Here is a 13,255-nt window from a genome sequence, read left to right as displayed (position 1 = left end):
GTCTGACTGGCCAACTCGCATCCTAGTCTGTGTAAAACAGTCTCCAAATTCTTTTCTCTTTCTTGGATAACAGTACATTGAGAGACATTTTTCTAGCCCCCCGGTGCATGTGTACAATGTGACCCAAGCACACTCTCCAGTGAGTTAATGGAAGGCTCAATCCATGCAGCCAGATACCCACACCCACCCTGCTGTGTTTCACTATCATCAGGAATGCACGCACATACACAAACCCGAGCTTTCTCTCTTCTGTGAGCTACCTAAGCATGCATCTTCCTGTCCGAGAAAGCCCTAGTCTATGCCCCAGCCATCTTGGCCAATCCAAGTCTTCTTTTCCATCCCCACTTGAGCCACCTATCGGAGGAACAGGGGTTTAAGTGTTTAGTAAAACGCATTCTGCCCCCTGCCTCGGGGAGCAATTGAGATCTCCTACCCATTCATCCCATAGATGTTTTAGAGTAAAAAGCTGGGACCTAGAGAAAGTGTTGATTGGTAGCTGGGGGAGGATTTGCATCTTTGCTGCCTAATAGGTAATACCAAAATCTTTTCCCCTGGGATTAGAACTGCTAGAGTTTGAAGAGATGGGGAAGGACCTGGGAAGTTAAAGGACCGTCCGCATTTCTTTAGTTTTGAAGCTTTAAGGGAGAAGTTTCAGCTTTTGGAGTGAGAGAGATTTACTTACGTGCAACTGAGGCATTCTCTGAGGATCTCTCGATTTATAAGCTGCTGCTTGCACACTCAACTCCCCTCCAGGTATAATTTAGTAGGATGCAAAATACTGAAGGGCTTATCTCTCTGACTTACATGTTTTTAAACCCTCCTTTGGGCGCTATTAAGCAAACCCAAATAGGGGGGTGGCCTGGGAGAGAGCTTTAGTGTGCGAAATAAGTGATGAAGACTGGACTGAATATTTTAAACAAGCGGGTAATATTTAATTCCTGCCAAAATTGTGGAAATCTCATTCCCCCATAGCTTCCCGATTTCTTCTGCTGCAAGGAATGGGTGTTGGCGACAGTTTGGCTCCCTGGGCCCTATCCTCCATATTTGGTGGGAACAACCTGAAGTGAAATATTATTGGGAAAAAAGTACTCTCTGTCACTTATAAAGTAACATAATTTAAACTAAATTAGTGATCCCAAATTGCTTCTTCTGAATCTTTCAATACCCGATGCTGAACCTAAACTTGTAAAATTAATCTGAGATTGACTCTGAATGGACAAGATGTGCTCCTTTACTATGGAAGAATATCCCTTTAGAAGCCAGACTGGAATTAAACTAGGAGTTATATTGCAAAAAAGGAATAAAGCCATGTTTTTTCTAGAATTAGACACAGCCCTCCCGTTGGGGGCTCTAGAAGTAAAGGTCAACGCTACCTTGGCTGTAGCTTAAATAATGGTTAAGATTTAGTAAGAGGGGATCTTGTTCTAATTGTGATTTAACTGACCTTAATTGTCTGGGTTTGTTTTTTTAATATGTTGTTGGGACTTGTCCTCCTTTCAAGAGGAATGAACACGCCAGGCAGACAATGCTGGATGTGTTTATTTTGAAAACTACTCTGATATACGATGAATTGCGCTATTATTAAAATTTGATTAACTTGAACTTAATCGTGCATTGGTCTTGTAGCAGCTCACTGTGAGATCACAGTGGCTTGGAAAACGGTGAATCTTCAGTCCATTAATTCACTGAGCATGTTTACATGTTTGCCATGTTTACTTGAAGGAAAAAGTGACAGCATTATGCAGGGGTAAAAATCCAACTTCTCAATTTGGAAACCTTTTGAGGCTTGGTGTAGTGTTAAATCACAGTCCAATAATGCACATTAAATTTACTTTGAAACTATTTGCAACATTATAATGAAAATGAATTGGGAAGGAGGTTGTTTTGGAGATTATTGAAAATCTGTTGTGGAACTCTTGTATTGCATATTGTTAACTTGTTTTGTGATGTTTGTATTCTATGTGGACACGGAGAAGTTCAATAAAAATCTAATAACCAAACCCCCCCCCTCATTCTGCCAAGACATTCGTGCCCCGAGATATACACATAATTTTAGGTGCCTATGAGCATGCATGGCCTGCGTTGTCCATACCTGACCCCTCCTCATCAAAGCAGGCAAAGGCATTGCGAATAACATCCTCTGGGTCTGTGCCGTTCAGCCTCTCTCCAAACATGGTGAGGAACATGGTGAAGTTGATGGGGCCTGGAGCTTCGCTCATCATTCCTTCCAGGTAGTCATCCGCAGGATTCTTTCCTGTGGGAATGAGCACAGAGTGTAACCAGCTCCTTCCTGGACCTAGCATTGGTATGTTCCAGCAGGATAATCCAGAACTAGAAGGAAAATAAATTGCTGGAGCGTGCAAGTTTCCTCGGAGTTCTCTCCTGGTTGCTGGGCATAATTGCTGGATTATGCACAGCACCAAAGGCTTCAGTGTGGTAAAAGTTATACCTTCAGTTTTCTATGTAGATATTTAGCTCATACCTGATCAGTTTTTCCAGAATGGAAAGAGCTCAGGATGTGTTCCTTAGCAGATAGTAGTACTATAAAAGGTTTGTGCAGATGATCAGCTACATCACTCCTTTCCGACGGTTCTCTGCTTCACTAAATCCCTGACACCAAGAGAGATACCTCCTATTGATCAATGCACCTAAGTGACTGCCAAAGAAAAAGCAGGGCAGATCACATTCCATACAATCCCATTACTGCTCGAGGAGGTCCTGGCGAGTGGTGGTCAAACTTGCCAGGGACTAGGGTTGCCATTTGACACTGTCTTACAAGAAACAGGCTAATCCTGTCCAGGTTTTACTCTATTGCATGGACTTACAGGCCAATTCTGTAAAGTGCACAGGAAAGCGGGCGCTCAGTGTTGAGTTCCCGCTTTCCTAACACACACCCAGCCACCTCTCCTGGGTATGCAATTCTGTATTTAAATGAGAGGTCACGCTAAAAAGGAGGTGCTAGGGACAATAGCACGTCTCTAGCGCCTCCTTAGCAGGGGAAAACCAGGAGAGGTGGCAGTCAGCGGGTTAGGAAAATGGACGCTCATAAAATTGAGTATGTGTTTTCCTAACATGACCCACCAGCAATTTATTTAAAAATGTTTTTAATCTTTTTTTTTTTTACCTTTTAGTTCCTCAGACTTAATATCGCTAAGAGAAATTAGGGAAGCTAACCAAACTGGTAGTGCATCAATAATAAGAGATTTTAATTACCCCAATATTGACTGGGTAAGTGAAACATCAGAGCATGCTAAAGAGATAACGTTCCTGGATGGAATAAAAGACAGTTTTATGAATTAATTGGTTCAGGAACTGACGAGAGAGGGAGCAATTTTAGATCTAATTCTCAGTGGAGCACAAGATTTGGTGAGAGAGGTAACAGTGGTGGGACCGCTTGGCAATAATGATCATAATATGATCAAATTTGAATTAATGACTGGAAGGGGGCAGTATGTAAATCCACGGCTCTAGCGCTAAACTTTCAAAAGGGAAACTTTGATAAAATGAGAAAAATTGTTAGAAACAAACTGAAAGATGAATCTACAAAGGTAAAAAAAAAAATTAAAAAAAAGAGGCAACAGGCATGGACATTGTTAAAAATACCATCCTAGAAGCACAGACCAGATGTATTCCATGCATTAAGAAAGGTGGAAGGAAGACAAAATGATTACCGGCATGGTTAAAAGGGGAGGTGAAAGAGGCTATTTTAGCCAAAAGATCTTCATTCAAAAATTGGAAGACAGATCCATCAGAAGAAAGTAGTATAAAGCATAAGCATGTTAAATGTAAGAGATTGATAAGACAGGCTAAGCGAGAATTTGAAAAGAAGTTGGCCATAGAGGCAAAAACTCACAATAAAAATGTTTTAAAATATATTCGAAGCAGAAAGCCTGCAAGGGAATCAGTTGGACCGTTGGATGATCAAGGGGTTAAGGGGCACTTAGAGAATATAAGGCCATCGCGGAAAGATTAAAATGATTTCTTTGCTTTGGGGTTTACTGAAGAGGATTTGGAGAGGTACCCGTACCGGAGGTTTTCATGGGTAATGATTGAGATGGACTGAACCAAATAACAGAGAACCTGGAAGATGTGGTAGGCCTGCTTGACAAACTGAAGAGTAGTAGGTCACCTGGAATGGATGGTATACACCCCAGGGTTCTGAAAGAACTAAAAAAATAACATTTCAGAACTATTAGTAAAAATTTGTAACCTATCATTAAAATCATCCAATGTACCTGAAGATTAGAAGATGGTCAATGTAACCCCAATATTTCAAAAGGGATCCAGGGGTGATCTGGGAAACTATAGACCGGTGAGCCTGACTTCAGTGCCAGGAAAAATCTTGGAAACTGTTATAAAGAATAAAATCACATAACATTTTGATAGAAATGGTTTGATGGGACACAGCCAACATGGATTTACCCAAGGGAAGTCTTGCCTCACAAATCTACATTTTTTTGAAGGGGTGAATAAACATGTGGACAAAAGGTGAACCGGTAGATGTGGTATATTTGGATTTCCAGAAGGCATTCGACAAAGTCCCACATGAGAGGCTTCTAAGAAAACTAAAAAGTCATGGGATAGGTGGCGATGTCCTTTTGTGGATTGCAAGCTGGTTAAAAGACAGGAAACAGAGAGTAGGATTAAATGGTCTGTTATCACAGTGGAAAAAGGTAAACAGTGGAGTGCATCAGGGATCTGTACTTGGACCCGTGCTTTTTAATATATTTATAAATTATCTGGAAAGGGGTATGATGAGTGAGGTGAACAAATTTGCAGATGATACAAAATTATTCAGAGTAGTTAAATCTCAAGCGGATTGTGATGACTGGAAGATTGGGCTTCCAAATGGCAGATGACAATTAACGTGGACAAGTTCAAAGTGATGCATATAGAGAAAAATAAACCTTGCTGTAGTTGCACAATGTTAGGTTCTATCTTAGAAGTTATCACCCAGAAAAGAGATCTAGGCGTCATAGAGGATAATACATTGAAATCATCGGCCCAGTGTTCTGTGGTGACCAAAAAAGCATAAGAATGTTAGGAATTATTAGGAAAGGAATGGAAAATATAACGGAGGATATCATAATGCCTCTGTATTGCTCCATGGTGAGACCGCACCTTGAATACTATGTGCAATTCTGGTCACTGCAGCTCAAAAAGGATATAGCTGTACTGGAGAAAGTGCAGAGAAGGGTGACCAAAATGATATGGGGCATGGAAAGACTGCCCTATGAGGAAAGGCTAAAGAAGTTAGGGCTGTTCAGTTTGAAGAAGCGACGACTGAGGGGGGGATATAATAGAAGTCTACAAAATCATGAAAGGACTTGAACAAGTTAATGTAAATTGGTTATTTACTCTCTCAGATAATAGAAGGACCAGGGGTGCACTCCATGAAGTTAGCAAGTAGCTCATTTAAAACAAATTGAAGAAAATTCTTTTTCACTCAGCGCATAGTTAAACTCTGAAATTCATTGCCAGGGGATGTGGTTTCAGCAGTTAATGTTACTTGGTTTAAAAACGTTTTGGATAAGTTCCTAGAGGTTAAATCCATAAACTGCTATTACGGTAATTAATAAGCAATAGTAGCTTGTGATCTATCTAATGTTTGGGTACTTGCCAGGTACATGTGACTTGGATTGGCCACTGTTGGTAACAGGATACTGGGTTGATGGACCCTTGGTCTGACCCAGTATGGCATATCTTATGTTCTTAAACTACTAACAGTTTAAGGTTTAGTGGATGCATGTTGAAACACGCGTCCAACAGCGGGTTAAATAGTGCTCTCAGCTAGCTGACTTTCCTTCTGAAGCAATGGCCCTTTAAGACAGTTGGTTTCAGCTTGTTTTAAGGAGGTTTCAGCATTCAAGAATTAGATTTTGGTTTGGGACATGCAGAATGCGTTCCTTCAGATTATTCTAGGGCCAGATCTGTGTTCTAGAATCCAATATTAAAAAATAGAATTTGCTTTTACCCCCCTCCTCACCAGGAATGCTAAAAATCATGGCCCCAGGATGAGGGAAAGGTTTTTGACAGCATCCTCTTTACACGGTGTAGAAATGTTTGCAGACTGCACGTGTTGACCGCGATTCTGAGAAACGTTACTTGGAGCCAAAACACTAATATAGGTCTGTCAACAATCCTGCAACAAGTGAACGGCTCATTAAATCACCCCGTGAATCCCATTACTGACTGATCCCTTTAGGGCACCTGCTCAATCCACAGCAGCCAGGCAGAGGGCTGCAGCACTAGTTATGTTATGGAGAACCAAAAGGCAGGAGGAGGGAGCAGCTCCAGAGCTCAAAGGCAAATTATACAGAGCTCTCTGCCAAAATGGTTTGTCAAATATGATGACGTGTGAGCAAAGACACCACCCCCCCCCCCAAAAAAAAAAAATAATTTTTTTTTTCAATTATAAACCAGTTCTGTAGCTGTGATCGCTCATCGAAATGAGTCCTCTGGAACTTGCAGCTGATTGCCTCACACGGGCATGCTCTTCTAACCCATATGAACCAATCAGAGGCTGAGTCTGGTGGGGGCTCTCTGGAGCTCTCGTAGGCCCACCCTAATAAGGTGCACAGCTTTAACGAGGAGTTTAATGCACAAAACACGTGCGCAAGGCTTAGAGTTCCTCCATGCAAATCCCGTCTTTATCAAGGCATTAGCTCCAGTGCAGAGAGGTGCGCAGGCTTAACTCATTTTATTAACGCTAGATATGAGACTGCTGGTCAGTACAGTTTCTGGGCCGAGTGTTAATCTATTGCGCTGAACCTGGAGTTCATGGTGCGGAGGGTCCTGTTTTCAGGATTTATGTGCACAAAACACCTTTTCAGCACAGAACGCTCGTTCTGGCCTAGGAATCGTGTCTGATGAGCACTACGCATATTTCCAGGTTAGTCCGTGTTCCTTCTTTTAACTCCCAATGCATTACCATACCATTAGCTTACTGCATCGGGAGTTCATCCTTTTTTAGCACGCGAGTAAAAATAAAGTGAACTCAACTCCACATACATTTTATTACGTTGGGGCCTCAGACTGCAAAGCTAAAAGACCAACTACTGGCCTTTTAACTACTCGTTCTGTTTTGGAATGTAATCATTTCATCTGTAAAAAGCCGGGGATTCTTTGTAGTGTTCATTTAAGAGAGTCTTTTTAAAGAACCAATAGTAAAAATGCTGTGTGAACAGTCAAGGCCTCTTCTTCAGGACAAATATAGAATGCTGAATTCCTTGTAAACATTAACAAACAATTTCTCATAATAGATTTAATAGCTTGCTTTCCAAAAGGAAAGTATGATATCAACGTGCATGTCCTTACCCCACCGATAAGTTATGCGTTTGTCTTATCCACATCAAGTTTTCAGTAATTTAGGTGGTCCAGGGGGATCCTGAAAGGCATATATTCCATTAATTCTGCGTAAAACCTCTGGTTTTCAGTAGGGAAAGGCAGCAGCTTATTTATAATGTAATAATATGGCCCCTGGGGCAGCATTACAGAAGAACTATATTAATGTTAGGAAAAAAAAATCAATTTGTTGAAGAGGAAAATCAGATTAAGATGAATGCCTTGTTTTCAATCTGATCCCTGCAGCCCAGGGAGAGGAAGTGACTAGCCCAAGATCACACAGGCCCAGTGCTAGAGGGGACTCCTGAACTCGTCTCCCAAGATGTCTCCTGAATCATAATCAGAGGCTGGCTAACGATAGATCCCTTGGAAAAGAAAGATCCCTGGATCAAAAACGGATACGATTCGGAAGGAGGGTGGTCAGCTTTTTAAAAATGATGGCGGACATTGTGGAAAGCGTGATGGGAGTAGGGGCTGAGCCATCGAGTCCCATTTAAAATACATATTTTTGTTGTTCATTTTGGGCAGGGCAGTACAGAGTTGGGCACAGCAGAAAAATGATTGGCTTTTTAATATGAGAAATGTATGCTTTTCCTTGCAGAGCCAGGGCAGCTGGCTTCTACAGCTGGAAGCGGGACCAGCAAGGGCAAAATACAGCCGACTGATTGCAGCTTGTACTGGCTCCAAATCTCACTATGCTGACGGTGACAAAAAGGGCCGAAAAGATTTGATTCAGGAAAGATTCTTTTTGCCACAGATAGAAAACAGATTAAAAACAAAAACCTTGCAATAAAAAAAAATATATAATTTGTATATTCCTTTAATGATCTGCTGAATTGTGTGTTGGGGGAGAGGGAGATTTGGCCACAGAATGTTAATCACTGCTAATATTCCTTCCAACAGATGTTACACGATTACATATGATCCAGCTGTGGGGATGTGCAGAATATCACTTCTCAGAATGGGCCCCTAAAGCTCTCTGTTCTGATGCCCCTTCTCTGCACTTTAGTTTCCCGGTAAGCTCTCTCCGGTCAATAAATAATTTCAACCTAGATTCCAGTCCTCAGGTGCTTACACTTTGCTTTTTCTATTTTCAAGAGGTTTGTCCATTTGTAGGAAAGACGCTGTATGAGAAGAGACTCCTACTCCTCCTCCTCCCCTGTGCTCATGGCCTGCTTCCCTCTTGTGCCTTGCTATGGAGCGGGTGGGATGGGGTTTAGGCTCTCTCACCAGTCAGTTCTCTTTGATGCCCCCTGGTGGACATAGCTAGTCATGGAATTTTTTTGATTTCTAGGTCTCATCCAATGCATGATTCCCCCCCCCCCCCCCCCCCCCCCCCATGCTTAAGGCAAGGTTTGGCATGCGCTTCTATTTTTAAATATCCCCTCACAAGGAACTGGGGAAGTCTAGACATTGGAGCAAGTCCTGGGAATCTGCGCTTTCCTCTGTTCCTAGAATTATTAAATACAACATCACCAAAAATGTATGCACTGTCCATGCCAGACGATGCCTGGGGTGACTCGTTGCTTAAATATTATGACCTGACTGTAGAGGTTCCAGGAAGGAGATTTTTTTTTTTTGTTGTTAATCCTGGGTTTTCCCACAATGCACTGTGGTAAACTGAAGTCTTCCATTCTACCCACTGAAATCACTGGGTTAAGTACCAGAATGGGCTTAAAATCTCTCCCTCCTAGAAGTGGGTAAACCGATAACTCTGACTGCTGCCACCTTGCTTCATGTTAGAACAGGCTAAGCCAGGTCTCTCTTTACGCCAAGACACGCATGGGCTTGTAGTTTTGATTTTCTTCTGCAAATCAATGAGACAATCAGAACTGCAGCTCCATGCACACAATGGGGTACGATCATGACTGGATTAGTTTATTCCTTATCATTTGGAGCCAGGCAGCAACCCTAGGGACTACCTTACTCCAGCTCATATTATTATAATGTTTAAAAAATAATATGGAACAAATGCATTGAGGTCCGTCCCCCCCCCCAGCTTCCATGTAACATTTTAGCTATTAAGAAACTACCAGGATGTTTTACTGCAGTTGAAAACCCAGGACAGACTCATCTATTCCTTCTAGCCAGGAGTCAAGTGGTCAGCCAAACCCAGTGCTAATCTCTTTCCATCCTCATAAGGTTGCCACTTCACCCAGGTTAAGTCAAAGATGCTGATCCAGTTCTGGTTTTATCCCTTTGCACGGATGGAGGTGTAGGTTTTATTTTTCTTTGAGAAATTAAAACTAAAAAAAAAACTTAAATGAATGCCATGAGGCAGACCCAGGACTGCATCCTCGTCTTTGGGTTGATCTGGCAACCTTAAGTCAGGGGTTCCGCAAACATAACCCATTGATCCTATAGCCAGTCGGGTTTTACAGGACATCCACCACAAACAATGCATGTACTGGGTCTCCAACAAATTTAATTCAAGCATATTCACGGTGGATATCATGAAAACCACACTGGTCTGGTTTTCAGGCTATCAAACAATAAATGCACATCAGATTGCATACATGTGCTCTAAGACTGAGGGGCATTTGAATACGTCGTTAGTTTGCAAACTGCATTCATTTACAGCCTTTGAAGAACCAGAGAGAGTACCCCCCATCTTAGCCATATAATGCAGGGTGCATGTTCACTCACCCCAGAGGGGGCTGCCAACATTTTCTAGGATGTGTTCTGGATTTCTGTCTGTAGTTAAGAAAACAATCCCTGCCTATCTGTCATGTTTGTTTTTGTGCAGAAAGTCACACAAGTCATTCTTTTTCTGTTTCTGTGCTTTCATGGGGAACCACCAGTCCTCAAGAGGCACCCACAAGTCAGGTTGTCAGGATATCCCCAGTGAATATGAATTAGGGAGATTTACATACATACCTCATCAATTATTTGCAAGGCTACCCCATACATCTTCATTTGGGATATCCTGCAAACCCGACTGAAATGTGGCCCTTGAGGACGGGAGGTCCCCCACCCTTGCTATAGGGCCTGATTTATTAAGACGGTGGTTCCCAAACCTGTCCTGGTGAACCTCCTATCAGTCAAGGTTCCAGGATATCCACAATGAATATGCATGGAATGGATTTGCATGCATTGTTTGGCTCAAAGACTGGATGGGCCATTTTGGTTTTCATCTGCCATCATTTACTATGTACATCATGCAGGGGAGCCGGAAGCCTGGAGCTTACAGCCTGAATCTGGAGCCTGAAGTTTAAAATATCAACTTGCTAGCTTATTGGTTCTAATTTTTTTTAGGGTCTCATCTCAAGCCTCCTTTTTTGTTCCAGTATTTTATTCTCATGGTTTTTACACATCCCTTGGAATTAAAGGCATGCACCTTTAATTATGGCCATGCTCCCTGTTTTGCAAATCTCCTCTTCAGTTGTTTGTGCTGTATTCTTGCTTTCCAGGTATCAGTGCGATGCCTTGATGACCAGCTCAGCAACATCTTCACTTCTTTAACTTTGTTATAATGGGATTGACTCCCAGCCTGAGGGCAACCAACTGGTCAGGGGTTTCAGGACATCTCTAATGAATATGCATGAGATGGGATTTGCATACAGTGGCGACAAGGTGCATGCAAATCCATCTCAGGCATATTCATTAGGGATATTCTGAAAACCTGACCCTTAGTGGCCCTGAAGGGCTGGAAATAAGTGCCACAGTAGTAGGAGGAGTACTCAAACCCATTAATATCAAAAGAGGAGGGTCTGAACCATGTTCCTTAACCGTCAATTGAATTCTCAAAACCTTTTAAACATACACAGTATTATAATATTCACCAATGACTTCTGAGAGTCCAGGACTTTGTGCGTTGCCCCCCGAAGTTAAGTAATAAGGAGGTTAAAGCATGGTGAAGCTGAAGTGCAAGGACCCGTAGCTTTATATCTGCCAAAAACCTATAACAGCGTCTCATGGAGAGGTTTTAGTGTATAACACAGTATCAAGGATTATAATACAAACCCAAAATTATAGCAGGAAGCCTTCTAAAGGAGGTAGCAACATATCATATCAGAGGGCGTAAGTGTTCATGCATGGGGCATGGAGTCAAAGTCCCTTAGCAATACAAGACTATTGTTAAGAGACGTTGGCATGCCGCACTCGTTTGTGTGCGTGCGTGGCTGGAGTCCTGCGGAGCTGCCGACTAACGACAAGCCTTGGAAACTTCTGGCTCCAGTCTTGTACTTTCAGCTCTCCTCTCTTAAGCATGCGGGGGTTTGAGGTTCTGCCTTTCACATTGATCCCAGCATGGCCGGAACACGGTTACCTAGCGACGCCAACATGTCGTGCAGATCCTCCTTGTCAATGAAGCCATCGCGGTTCTGGTCGATCATGTTAAAGGCCTCCTTGAACTCCTGGATCTGGGACTGGTCGAACATGGCAAAGACATTGGACGTGGCACGCTGGGGGCGCTTCTTGGTGGTCTTTGCTTTGGTCTTCTTGCTAGACATTTTGGATCCCTGGTGTTTCCCTGCGGAACAGGAGGGGAAAAAGAGTTAAGGTACCCTAGCACCGGGAGTGTTTGCGATTGCAACAACATGGTGATAAATGAAATTGTTCGGGGATTAACCTAAGGCACTTTTCATTCCTGTTTTAAACCAGTAAATTTGCACGTTGCTCAAGCATCCTCCGTGCCCCTCAGGTGCACAATGTAATACCAGGCAGTGAGCACCTGAACCTCGATTATATAAATGAGGCTCAACTCCAAGGCCCGTTCCTGCACATTTCCTCTACAGTGGAGGTCTTGGCCAAGCCTCCCCTTTCCATCCTCTCTTTCGGGAGTTCAACCACTGGAAAAATGTCTGAGCAGGTTTGTTTATGTTAGCATCTTGTGATGCAGCATCTCATTATCCAGCACGGGGCAAGATAGCAGGCTTCACAGGCATGCAACGTCCCTTCTCACAAGAGCTTACCAGGAGCAGCGGGAGGTCAAGTGACTTGCTCAAGGTCACACACAGCCGGGGGGGAAGGAGAGTCGAGCTGGGGCTGGAGCTCACTGGTTTGCCCTAGCATCCCGGTAGTAGTTAAGCGATGCAGACCGAGTTCCCCCTCCAGCAGAGAGGTGCATGCAGTACAGGAGAACTCATTTTCATTACACACGGGTTTTAAATCAGGGTTTCAGTGGCCCTCACCTTCCCCCCCCCCCCCCCCCCAAGGTAACTGTCTTTTGCCATCTTCCCTGGGAGAGATTTCATTTACCGCTTCTCTTTCCTAAGTGGTTTCCTCACAGTTTAGCACTGGAAGGGAGCTAAGCCGGCCCTACTAATCTCAATCTTCTGCGCGAGATACCAGCTGAGCCCACTCCAGGTTCAGTGCACTTTCTCCCCCCCCCCATTTCTTTTTAACTTAAACAGAATAGGAGCTTTACAGAAATCCACCCAGGGCCGCCAGAAACAAAAGCTCTGGGGGCGACTCTCCAGCAATGTTGCCATTGTTTGCAGGGAGCAGTGAGAGAAGTTTATCTGCTCCCGGCACATTCCGGGCATTCCGCTCCCATCCCCCTCCGGCTGGCCAGGCCTCACAGCACTTAACCATACGCTGAGGGGTTTTTTCCTCTGTCTCGCGTTTCCTGTGGTGCTGTACGCCTCGTTGAAAAATAAAAAGTTATTAAAAAGAAAAGACTAACCTCCCAGCAACTCAAGGGGATCCCCGCACTTAGTTTTTTTTACAATTTATTAATTTTCCCTGTGGATCTCTGCTCCTTCTTTATTCCCTCTTCCCATCCTGCTTATGGCCCCCAAAGAGCTAGCACCGTCTCAAAAGGCAGCTCTGGCACCGAGATCCAGAAAAACCTAAGAGGGCAGAGCTTTCAACTTAGCAGAACCTTAGATAAATACAAGAACAGAAACTGGAGCCGACTGCTCTGTGCTAAAGGTCTGAATCCCAGATAGTGTGGGCCTGCTGCTTGTGA

At 43.3% G+C, this 13,255-nt stretch overlaps 1 protein-coding gene and 1 long non-coding RNA gene across 3 annotated transcripts in view; one reads left to right on the top strand and one right to left on the bottom strand.

The window, feature by feature from the left end:
• MYL9 (myosin light chain 9) overlaps nt 1-13,255 on the bottom strand; it is a 39,649-nt gene that overhangs the window by 372 nt on the left and 26,022 nt on the right. For both annotated transcript variants that reach the window (XM_029612232.1, XM_029612231.1), the window contains exons 2-3: nt 11,612-11,815; nt 2,093-2,254 (exon numbers count right to left, since the gene is read on the bottom strand). In XM_029612232.1, the coding sequence (XP_029468092.1) occupies nt 2,093-2,254; nt 11,612-11,795 (346 nt within the window). In that variant the 5' untranslated portion in view covers nt 11,796-11,815. The remainder of the gene's footprint in view (nt 1-2,092; nt 2,255-11,611; nt 11,816-13,255) is intronic.
• LOC115096929 lies at nt 6,596-8,162 on the top strand. The gene is made up of 2 exons (XR_003858167.1): nt 6,596-6,892; nt 7,946-8,162. It is a non-coding gene; the product is annotated as an uncharacterized LOC115096929 (long non-coding RNA).

The sequence above is a fragment of the Rhinatrema bivittatum genome, chromosome 8, assembly GCF_901001135.1.
Source record: "Rhinatrema bivittatum chromosome 8, aRhiBiv1.1, whole genome shotgun sequence".
NCBI lineage: Eukaryota > Metazoa > Chordata > Amphibia > Gymnophiona > Rhinatrematidae > Rhinatrema > Rhinatrema bivittatum.
The sequence above is the reverse complement of the archived record's forward strand: the minus strand, read 5'-3'. Positions and strand labels throughout refer to the sequence as shown.